General features: G+C 42.8%; 1 protein-coding gene across 2 annotated transcripts in view; it reads left to right on the plus strand.

Annotated features, from left to right (window-relative positions):
• MCTP2 (multiple C2 and transmembrane domain containing 2) overlaps positions 1 to 12,188 on the plus strand; it is a gene marked incomplete at both ends in the record, with an annotated part of 101,772 nt that overhangs the window by 25,200 nt on the left and 64,384 nt on the right. For both annotated transcript variants that reach the window (XM_084268088.1, XM_084268087.1), the window contains 2 exons: positions 5,485 to 5,649; positions 7,461 to 7,591. In XM_084268088.1, coding sequence (XP_084124214.1) covers positions 5,485 to 5,649; positions 7,461 to 7,591 — 296 coding nt within the window. The remainder of the gene's footprint in view (positions 1 to 5,484; positions 5,650 to 7,460; positions 7,592 to 12,188) is intronic.

Consider the following 12,188-nt stretch of genomic DNA (forward strand, 5'->3'; position numbering starts at 1 on the left):
AGGGTGGCATTGCGAAGGGAAGAGGATGCTATTAGGCAGTATTAATATATACATTTGTATCTATGTATTGGCAAGCTCTCCCCTCTTTTCTGTTGGTGGTTTGTGGTATTTTCTTCTTTTCTGGGCCTATCTGGGGTGCAGAGGGAGTCGGGAGTTATCTCTGCTGGAGCCCAACGTGCTGATGCTCAGTAGCCTTGTTTGTCCCGGGTGGCTTGAGTCTCACCCTGAGTGCCCCACATGCTATTTCCAGCATTTGTACAGCTGACTAACCTTTAAGTGTTGAACATCTATGAAGCAAATAAGCAGGTTTGCTTGGGGTGGATTGACCTGCAGCAGTGCAGGCCTGAAACAAAAGCGACGCAATTGCCACCTTGATAGCCTAAGCTGATTGAATAAATTGGCTGAAAGGCTGACCGGACCCAAGTGCTCCTCAGCATCTCATCGCAGGGGAAAATCCCTCGCTCTCCTTTTTCTTTTTTTTTTTTTTCCCTCCCCTCCTCTCTCTGTGGGCTGTTAGGTTTCATTTTTGCCTGCCTCATTGTATTTGGCTTTCTCCCACAATACCCCGTGGGCAGCGGCGCTCTCTGAGCGTTTCGCAGAGCGGAGGGGCTCGCTTGCCACAGGGTCACGCATCGTGGCGGCAATCTCCTGTCGGTTCACTTGCCTTTCTTGCTGCCCTCTCCTCTTTCCCAGGGGGAGGCTGCCTCTGCAAAATGGTTTCCCTGCCTAATGAGGAGAGGTCTAAAGAGTCTTCCTATTTGCGTGTTGTTGTTTTCTCAAATGGCAAATTACGTGGCCCAGTTTCGATGTTGACCTCTTCACGGGGATTGCAGCAGGATTTCTGTTGTCCTGTCTCATCCTTTTAAATGAAAGATGTGAGAGATGGGTTCACTTCACACTTGGCCACCTCGCCGTGTCATTTAAATGTACAATTTTTCTGCATCTCTTTATTGCTTCAAAAACAAGTTTGAACTTGGGGCATGTATGTGTGTGTCAGGAAGAGAGACAGATTTGAAAGCAGCCCTGATGTACCAGAGGGGACTCGCTGGGTGCCTATAGAGGGAGGTTATATACGAATGGTGTTATCGGGGAGACTTGAGCTCCTAAAGCATTTTGTGAAGCTGGGTCAATGAGCCCGTTCTTTCCCCTCCAAAGCTCTGTCATTCTTGCTCATCTCCTGTGTCTGACTCTGGCCCACCTGCTCGTTCTTGTCCTGCTTTCTTCTTTAAACCAGAATGTAGCAAAAAAAATTTGAAAGCTGTTGTCAGAAGCATTTGTATTAATTTTGAAACCAGATTCTGAAAACAGTATTCCAAGCCCTGATCTTTAATTTTTCTAGTCAGAGGTGTAGGATGTTTTTTGGGGAAAATGTTCTTTCTAAGCATCAGGGAGAAGGACCATCTTCTGTTCCTCACGTGGCAGGGTCCTGCTCTGTGACCTAGCCATACTTTTGCTTCAGAAAAGATTACTTACCTGATGTTGCACAGTTCCTAAATTTGCAGTAAACATGGGCTCTTAGACTTTAAAGGCATCTAATTTGTTTTCTAATTTGTTTTTTAGAGCTTTATATTTCCGTGTTACAGCAGTGAACTGCTCCTAAAGGTGACCTTTATGGTATCACTGGTTATTTGTACCCAGCCAAAATCAGAGCTTTGTCTGGAGACAACCCCTCAAGTTTTGATATTAAGACTCTTGATTTCAGAAAGGGGGTTGGGAGCGGGAGCAGGAAGGAATAAGCAGACTTGTCCCACGTCTTGTGCTCGGGACACATGCCAACTTCCAGCATAAAGCATGTATTTCATCATTTCTAGCCCTACAGCCTGATCCCAACTTCAGCCAACTTTTCTGTACCTCTGCAAGGCACCTTTGCTTTGGTCTGGAATGTAGCCAGAGTATGAACTGGCCAACTGCAGAGAGTTTACAGGAAAATAAAGCAGGAGCGGCCCAAAGGACCTGGCATCCAGTCTGGGAGCACAGCTGGAAGGAGCTGGGGTTCAGCAGTGGGAGGAGCTGAAGGACCCAAGTGCGGAGGCGTCCATAGCCTGGGTGGTATCAGGGAAAGGAAAGAGCTGGAAAGATAAACCCACTTTAAAATTGTCACTGATTAAGTGGTGATGTCCTCCTCTGGCCAGTACAGAGAGGGGTTTTGACTTTCCCGGTGTGTCTCTGTGAAGACAGGTCAGTGAGGCATTTGGAGTGGGGTTTTTTTAGTGCTTGTTTTGCCCTGAGTAACACTGGACTAATCACTTTCACTTTTCTGTGCTCTGCTCTGTGTAATAGTTTGGCCAACTCAGAGGGAGGCTGTGAAGTTTAATCAATTACCTCTGCGTAAATCAGTTTGAGATGAATAGGTGCAGGGTATCAGAGAGGAGGCAAGGCTTTCGAAATAAATAATGCAGTATCATTTCCTTGTCACCTGGGAGGCATTTTCCATAATGCAGGCTTCCCCAGGCAACACTAAAGTTGACTCATTGATGGTCCAGGTCTGTGGGTCTACCACACATCTGGGTTTCCCCAGATGTGCTTCCTTCCAGAAACTGCGAGTGGAATCTGAGACACCGCCTCTTTGGCTGGGATTTCTATCAGTGGTCAGAGCAACAACCTGCCAAATACCCGGGGAGGCTGGGGAGGTGGCCACAGAGCATGCATGGAGCAGTTCTTGGTGTGCGTGTAGACGATACGAGGCACAGGAGACGTGCCAGACCTGCCGAGCACACGCTGTGGGAATGACTTGGGCATGTCCAGGAAATCCAAAGCATTCCTAATGTGACGGGCTGACTTGAAGAGACATGAAGCAAGCAGCCTTCTCTCCTGCTCTTTCTGTTTGGAGACAGGCTTGTGGTGGTGGCACCAGACTTGAGTTGGGGGAGGTGGGAAGCAGACTGCAGCCATCGAGCCTGTGTTGAGGTGCTGCAGATCAGCCTTGTGCCCGAAACCAATTGCAAATATCTTGGCTTCTCTATCCCATGTGATGCTCTGAGGTGATCCTAGATCTCACCCAGAAAGCAGCCAGGTCCTGTTAGCTGGAGTCTGATATACCCCTCTTTTGAGATGAGGACAGTGTGCTTCTGCAGCTGTGCAGCCACCTGAAAAAGGGTGCACAAGGTTGTTTGTGAGGGTCACCTGTTTTGGAAGGTCAGAGTTGATGTATTGCAATGTGCTCTTGCCATACGGAGTCATGGATGCTGATTTTTTTTTTTTTTTTTCCTGGGATTGCATGGAATCTGGGCTGGTTTGGGGACCTCCCAGCAGTCCTTTGAACTGTCATGTCAGTGGTTAAAAGGGTGGGGTGGTGTATGCTGCAGAGCTTGGGTAGGAAGGCCCCGAGTGCAGAGTGGCTCCCTAAAATACTGGCCTGGTAAAAAAAAATGAAAAGAATCCAAGTTTGATTAGAAAACTGAGTGATGACAACTGTCTCTCGTGTTCAGCCTGGAAGCTTTGAAGAGAATTGGATGCTTTATTTTTAAAAGAAATTGTAACACAGATGATAAACTTTGTCCGGGTGTTTTGTGTGAACTTACATCAAATACCTCTTCCTCCTCTGAGGAAGGAGTGGGGGGGTGGTGGCGGGTGGGAGGGAAAATCCTTGTTCCTAAAGCAGCAAGTACATCACATCAAACATGACTGTGTTAAATACTAAAATGTTCAAAGTACAACCGAGATAGATAAAGGCTTTGATGGGAAGTGGATATTTCCCAGGGACATTACAAGCAATAATCCAGATGTTATGGTGTAATGCAACGAGTGTCCATGGATAGATGGGGAGCTCAAGCCAAGCAGCGCCTGCTGTAGGGCTTAGCCCTCCACTCCCATGCTGTTACGCCATATGGAAGCAATCTCCAGGCCCCTTTAATAGCCAGCGTTGGATTCCATTTTCACAGGGCTCATAGAGCTAAGTGGAGCTTTTTTATGGACAAGTTAGATAGAAGCCTTTCCAAGATAAACATCCAATTCGAAATTAGGACATACCAAGCTGCAAAATTATTTTAGGGCATATTTCATGGAAGCACTGCCATTTTTCTAAGGCGATTGCCAGACTGTAGAATGCCCTTTGATCCCTTGTGGACATTACTCCCTTTTTTATAAAAAGGATTTTGAAATAGTTGCAGTGTTTAGGGAGGAATATATCTGCCGGGACTTTGAAGTATGTCCATGGGAACAGTCATGCTTTAGCTTTTTGGCCTAAAAGACGAACTTTTAGAGAAAAAAAAAAAAAGAAAAAAAAAAAGAAATTACATTGCAGCTGGATTTATGAATCAAAATCTCGTTTTCTTTTTAAAGGTAGGAATTTTTAACCAGTGTGCCAGGAAAGCCAAACGGGGCGTTTAAATAGAAGTATATTAATATGCTTGTGGGATTCAAAGAGTTGGGGTATTTTAACCAGTAAAAAGTGAGTAAAAAAATTTGTGAGTTCACCACCCATGATTTAAGAATTTTGTTGCTGGGTAATTGATCCATAAAAAGTAATCTTCAGACATCAGGTGCTTTTGCAATCGTTTTATTTAGCAACAACATTTCTTACTTGCTTTTAAAGCTAACACGTCCTGTTTTAAAGTGACTTGTGAAATCTTCTCCTCCGTCTTGCTCCCACCTGTATATGACATGATTGAAGCTCTGAAGCGTGGCGAGTTAAAAGTTGCTTCAAGAGAGTAAAATATGGCAGGATTTTTACGGTGAGAAGAAAAGTATAGCCTTGAGTTTTAATGTTTCCAACTCGCTCCCCCCAAATAAAGGCCTATTTAATCATCCTCTGTCCAATAAAATACTGCCAGTTAGCGAACTGTTAGCGCAGCCGTGCTATGTGGGATGAAGCTGAGAAGGTAACGGATGTGGCTACCAGGTAACCATAACTCCAGATAAAGAGCCTGGTGGTGTCAGTGTTTTTTCAGCAGGCATCAGTATTTTTGATTCGTGAGCTCGGTTTCTGGAAGCAGGAGCTGCAGAGGCGGCGGGGAAAGAGCTAATGTGGATGGCAGGCAGTTGAGTGATTAAGGAGGTGGAAGATGCATGCTCAGCCTTTCACCTGGCCATGGACAGTCTCCCTCTTGCAAACGGGAATCTGGGAAAGGACAGGCCTGCGTTTTATGGGTGTAGCTGTAGATGTTTTAAGAGTTTACTTTAGTTTTTTCCCTCTACCATCTCTCCTACCCATCGCTCTCCTGTGTCTTTCCCAGAGCCAAGGTAACAGATTGCTCTCAACGTTCGAGGTCTGCTCTTGCTGAAGCACAGCCAGGTTAGCTGAAGTCGACTTCTCTATCAGTTTATGTGAACCCTGCTGATCCTGCTCTGACGCTGAGCACCATCCCTTCACGGGGCCAGTACAGGCAGAAAATCCATAGCATCCTCCTGCCCTCCATTCTCTGCTTGCTCCTAGGGGATCACAGTACCTCTGTCACTTCTGGTGCTTTCATATCACAGTCAGTTTGAGCACAAAAGTGTGGGGTTAGGTGTTTAAATGTTCTGTGTCGCTGATTTGCTTTTCAGTCGAGTTTCATGCGGAGTGTGCGACTCTCCGAATCCTTGCGCAAGAACCAGTTGTGGAACGGGCTGGTCAGCATCACGCTCTTGGAGGGGAAGAACATCCCCGGAGGGGGCTTGGCAGAGATTTTTATTCTCCTCAAACTGGGAGATCAAAGATACAAGAGCAAGGTAAGTATTAAGGATTTCCTTAAGTTTCCTGCCACCAGTAAGGTACTTAGTGTTTCTTCTACTGGTGTGTTGCTGCCTCAGATGATACTATTCTTGAATCTTTTATATATGTGAGATCAAACCCAGGAGACCAGATCAAGGATATTAACATTTTACTAATATGTTTTACATGCCAATATAGAAACAGGAATTGGGAATATTGTGGGTGTCTGGTTTTGTGCATGTCACATACGCATCGTATTGATGGATATTTGACGTGAACATGAAATGAAATAAAGCTACGTACATCACACGTGTGTTTTGTTCTTTGCCAAGACAGAAGTTCGGTTTGCAGTGTTTAGGTATGCTGGAAAAGCAGATCTGAAACAGTTCCCAGTGTGGGGAATTTTTATTTTTATTTTTTAAAGCACCTTTGTTGAAAAAGATGTTGTGTGTAACAAGAAAAAACCCAAACCAAACAAAACCACAGCACAATATTCCATGGTTTTGATTTGAATTTTTATTCCTCCAGGCTGTGTTTGCTTGTATCTAGTAGTGTTTCATGGGAATCTAAGAATTGAATGGTGTTCCCAAAGATACACATTTCATCTCCAAAGTCTAATAAAAGAAGAGAGGCCATAATTAAAATAATGTTCTGTTGAGAAAGCAAGAGCTCTGCCTGTCACGAACTGGAAATGTGGAGGGAGGAGGAGGAGGAAGCAAACCCCTTCCCGTACAAAATGTACAGAGCAAGTTCACAGAACATAACGTTCAGATGTAGGCACATCTGAACCCTCCACGTCAGACCTCAAACCCAGGTCACGATACAATGTTTTTATTTAGAGAAGCAGCTTTGAAAAATAACAAATGGGTTATTCTAAAATAAATATACGTTATTCCAGTTACGATCCCTTTCTATGTTTCTCTTTAGTAGTCCATGTCATGAATCTGCAAGACTGCACCGTTGGCAGTCACAGAAAATTAAGAAGTTTAAAATGGGCAGTCAAGTACAATGTTGCCTGCAGTGAGTTAATTGCTCAGTATTTCTGTCTGGGGTCCAGCAAAAGTTGGGGACTGCTGCTTTAGCACTGTAATAACACTTCAAATTGGTAGCGCTTCACGTTGTTTCCTGGATTGATTGCTTTATTTAAAAAGTGTGATCTGTAGTGGTTCAGAAAAGCAGGTAAGGTGGTGGGGAAATCTCGGTCATGGTCTGGCTAATCCTATCTCCTGTTCTCTCAGTGGCCGTGCTGCTGTCGAGTGTGGGTAGCATAGTGTGTAGTAGGAATTGCAAGTGGTTGAAGTCCTAATCTGGTTGAATACTCAGAGTAACCCAAACACAAGAACAATCTCGCTGGACTTTGAGGGACAAGTTACAGACCTCAAATACCTGGATGTTAATAATTTTATGGCTGCTCCTTCTTTGCCTATATCTGCAAGAATACAGTAAAAACACTGGTTTAGATTCCTGAATTAATTCAAACCTATTTTAAGGTGATTGTCCTCAAAACTTTTATTCTGGATTTCTTCCAGTGCATGAGTGATGCTGAATGATGACCATGGTCCACTGAAAGCAGAGCTGGTGGATTCACCTTGTATTTCAGAATTTCTCTGGCTGTTCATTCATGTCACAACTGCATATTTAACATTATTGGGAGAAAGGAAAGAGGTTTTTAAGGATGATGAGGCTGTGCATAATGGGCTTTGGTTGGAATGACCTTAACACTTGATGCCCTAACATCCGCTCTTGTTCTTATAGAATTGATATGTGCTTTACTGTGGAAATAAGTACTATTTAAGAAAAGTAAATATTATAACTGCATGTTTTCTAGACACTGTGTAAGAGTGCAAATCCTCAGTGGAGGGAACAGTTTGATTTTCACTACTTCTCTGACAGGAAGGATATGTTGGACATAGAGGTCTGGAGAAAGGATAACAAAAAGCATGAGGAGCTTTTGGGAACGTAAGTTTTTAGTGGGTTTGGGGGGTGGTGGTGTGGGATAAGTACAAAAGATAATGTAACTTTTTGTTTTGTTGTTGTTTTTGAAAGTGATACATTTATGTTTATTGCCAACATCATACTGTATGTTTCTCTCCTTACTCCTGTCATGTCCAGATGCCTCTGTAAGGGTATGTGTTTTAAAACCTGTACTGGGTAATTGATTAGCAACAGCCTAAGTGTAGAAGAGACACCTGAGCTGACCTTGCATAATCCAAACCACTGCTAGGGCTCAGTGGCAGCCAGTGGCAGGAAGGAGGTGGGACTTGTCTATGCTTGCATGGTGATACTGCTTCAGGTCCCTTGTGCTCTGCAGGGCTGATTTGCATCTTCAGGCTGGTGGCCTCTGAGCGTGGTGAGGCCCTGGCACAGGTCCCCCAGGGGCATGGTGGCTGCCCCCTCCCTGGAGGTGTTCCTGGCTGGGTTGAATGGGGCCTTGAGCAGCCTGGTCTAGTGAGAGGTGTCTCTGGCCATGGCAGGGGGGTTGGGACTTGATGATCTTTAAGGTCCTTTCCTGCCCAAACTAGGCTGTGATTCTATGATCTTCATGCTGCTTTTGAGACTGGCACTGATCTCCCTTTTCTGTGTTAGCACCACAGCTGTGTACTCCTGTAGCCTTGTTTCCATGTGGGTCCTGTTACTTGGGTTTGCTTTATTTGGGTAATCTCTCCCCTATTTCCACAAAGAGCTGATCTCTGTGGGTTTGGTGCCCTGTGCTATTGCATGTATTGTTTAAAGCATCATCTCCAGGGGCAGCCTCACAGGTGATTTACCCCTCTCCTGATACCAGATTTTGCTCCATTTTAGCTTCAAATTAGCAAGTAATGTTCTTCATGTGGGATAGCACTCAATCTTTTATTTTAATTTTTTAATGGGAATAGGACATGGCTCCTACTCTCAGGTCTTGGTCTTTCCACTCTAACTCCATCTTATTTCCTACAGTATTAGTACAGACTTGGGTTCCTAGTAGCAACTGTTCTTCCTCCTTTTGGCTTGCAGCATCATCTAGACCCATCTCCCCAACTTGCATTTACACACTTGGCTATGTGGAACAGCACCAAGAACCATTTCATTTACCCCAGTCCCACTTGGGTCTGTCTGGGTTTGTCTGTGTGCAGCATCAGCGCCACAGCCTCTCAGCTCTTCGGCGCAGGGATCCCATCTGTGGCTGTTTGCAGTTCTCACCTGGCGAGCGTTTCACAACTTGCTGACTAAATAACAGTAACTCACAAGAACATTCTCTTTAAGCATTCTCAAATAGTTTGAAACTATTCACCGAAAAGAACAATGCCCTTTGGCTCTACAAATGTTTGTGGTTTTGCAGAGCAGGAAATGCTTTCTGGCTGAACGCTATTGCTCATCACATGGAGAAGTGGCTGGAGATGAATCTGTTCCTTCCATTCTCATAGTTAACTTTTATTACTTCTGATATTCTGTTTAGAGTTAGGAAATGTAGCAGTGTTTGCAGCTTGCCTCTGTTCAGACTCCCTGATGCTGGAGAAATTCTTCCTTAGGTTTCCCCCCACACACACTTAGAGGTTTTTTTTGTTCTCCTTACTGGTTTCTGGCAGGTGATGTACAATGTGGCAAAAAATTATCAGCAAAATGCCTCTTCTGTTATTAAAGATTTCAGCACTGGGAAGTCACGTGTGTGTGTTAGATTTACCTTGAATTTAATTTTGCTGTCTACGTGGAGAGAAAATACTGCCATTGCTGCCTCAAGCACAGAAAATTTGCTGAAAAAAATTATCCTAGATTTTGAAGAGCAATTGCAAGAATAGGTAAACACCAAATGCATAATAACAAGCCGTGTAGAAGCTTTTGACACCCAATAAATAAGATTTTATGAAGGGTTCAAGTGCAGTCTGAACTGGAAAAGGATTCTGTTGGCAAAACAATGTTATGAGGTGCCATGTTTATTGTCTCCATGATTTCCAAGTTGAGTTTTGAGATTTCTGAATTTCACAACATCACTATGAGAGAGATTCTTTAGCAAAATGTTTGTGGGTTATATTTGGTCATTGCGTACAGCAGTGCAACCCAGCTGCCCTCAAATAGCTTGTATGGTTTTAAAGAAGAGGTAAAATTTGCTGTATTTTAATTAATAATCCTGTGGTCAATTTGTGGGTGCAGTTTGGATTCATTACACTCCCTCAGGGCTGTGTAGGTTGAACTATGTAGGTTAAACCTTGAAATATATATATGTATGTGTACACACACAGACTATTTAAATAAAGTAGAAATGCATAATACGGAGCCAGGTCAGATAATCCAGACTGCTGAACTCTTGTGAAATCAAAACTTCTGTTAATTCCTTTAGACGCAGGATTTTGTGTAGGATGGATGCCTTAAGCCCCTGGAACATGGCTGTTCTCCCAGGCATAATTTAGCTTCAAGGTAAAATATTGTTCTTGAAATGGGACTTGAAGCATCTGTGGAGACTATGAAACATGTAGGGTAAGAAATGTGTTGGACCTCTGGTACTAAACACTAACACCTGGGGCCTTTGTCTGCTTCTGAATTAGCAAAAAAACACTTGGTGTGATTTCATGTCACCCTTCTATCGCAGAGTGAACCCTCGCTGTCACTGCCCATCGCAAGCTAAATTACTGCATTCAGCCTACCTGTGTTCTCCTCAAGTTTTCAACTGGATCCAATTTGTCTTCCTCGCTTAAAATACTGCAGCAAAGAGTGGTTCAGCTGCCGGGGTCCAGCGCAGAGGGGTAGCTGTGTTTTGGTGCTGGATGAAGTAATCCCTCTATTTAGTCTGCACAGAACTGTTAGTAATGTTTATGGAGTGCTTTTTGTGTCCTTTGGGATAAGAGGCATGCTATAAACAGGAGATGATGTTAATGTATATTAATAAACAAAGGTGTTAACGTGTGCAGAATTTGTCCAGGCAGAGTTAAATTGTTTATGCCAGGTTGTTAGCCTGTGTTTCTGCATTAGGGGTATGTTTTGAAAAAGAGCTGCTGCAAAATGTTAGGGTTTGGTTGGTTTTTTTCCTTCACATATTTCGCTCAAGAAAGAGGTTTTACAAAAACTGCTAGACTTTAGACCATGAGTGATGAGATTGGAGTGCATCCAGTATCTTTATGATGAATGCCTTCAGGAAGCTGTGTCTTTGCAACAGCAACACTCCTGATTTTAAGGGCCGTGCTGTTGGGATGAGCAGGGAAGTCTACTACAGCTGCATCCAAAGCTTTCATTTAAATTTCCCCAAGTTATAAGAAAAATCAGACAAAAGTTATCTGTAGAATAAGTCAGAATAAAATATTATTAGTTCCCTCCTTAACATCTGTGGCACTTGAAATTCCTTTCAAAATATTAATCATATACTGTGCTAATGTTTCTGACCTCTTGTGAAGGGCTTTCAGGAATTCTGCAGGAAAAAAAAATTGGCAGTGTATTGTGCAGATTTTTTTGTATATACTTATATCTAAGGATACTTTCTCATCACAATTTGATGAAATGTGGATTGGGTAATAAAATAGAAATCTGACTACTGGTAAGAGGCTGAGCTCAGAACCTCTCAGTCAAATTTTAACGTTTGATTCCTTGATAAAGTTAAATAAATCCAAATTTTGTGTGCACTGTTCTCAAGTATTTTTTTTTCTGTGAAATTAATTTAGAAAGAGAAGATGTTGGCAGCTGAAGATGAGGGCTTTAAATCAAAAGAACAGTCTTCAGTGAAAACTAAAGCTGTGGCGTAATCCTCTGCAAGACTACAGGTCAATAGAGAGGTGTAGACCTCAGTATTGATCAGGAGGAGGAAAGAAAGCATTTAATTAATTGTGGTTTTTTAAAAAAAACCTGATACACTTGTGTGCTCAATGCACTCTTAACTTCCAGAACTGTATAATTAATTTGTGAAACATTATTCTTGGATTTAATATGCAATGTAGCAAAAGGTGTCAACAAGCAGAGGTATCCTATTTTGAGATGAAATTGTAACATTGAGAATGTAACTCTGGAGATCATTTGCATTGCCTAAAATACAAATAATTGGAGAGTTTTGCCCCTTACTTTCAGACCAGGCAGCTTTTGAGCAAAAAGCAGAGTGTCTCCAGTAGTTTTATACTGTGCATGTCACCATAGGCTCTTACAACTTTCCTGTGAGATAATTATCTTTAATAAGGTCTTGCAGATAGAAAGCTGAGGAGGAAGGAAAGGAAGAGTTTCAGGAGGATGGAGGAAGTAGTTTGGAAATCATTAGACTTGTTTTAATAGTGTAGCAGTGTCTGTGTGGAAATGGCTGAATTTATATAGTAAACTGAAGGTCTAATTGTTTTACCAAGCCGCGTTCTTTGCAGTCTGATCAATTATGTTGTGTAACCTAAATGAAACAGATTGTCTTTTTTTTTTTTGTTCTTAGGCCTTTTGCCATTTGCAAGTGTAAATGTGGAATTCTTTTTTTTTCCAGCTCCTCAAAAGAAAAGAGGCATACTGTCACCTTGAGTGAACACAGATGTTTTAAGGAAGTTAGTTTGCATGGAAATCAGACATGATTTGAGGAAGAAATGCTTATACTCTACCTCCTGCTGTTTTCCCTTCCACATGT

Source organism: Gallinula chloropus, assembly GCF_964237585.1.
Source record: "Gallinula chloropus genome assembly, chromosome: 9".
Classification (NCBI taxonomy): domain Eukaryota; kingdom Metazoa; phylum Chordata; class Aves; order Gruiformes; family Rallidae; genus Gallinula; species Gallinula chloropus.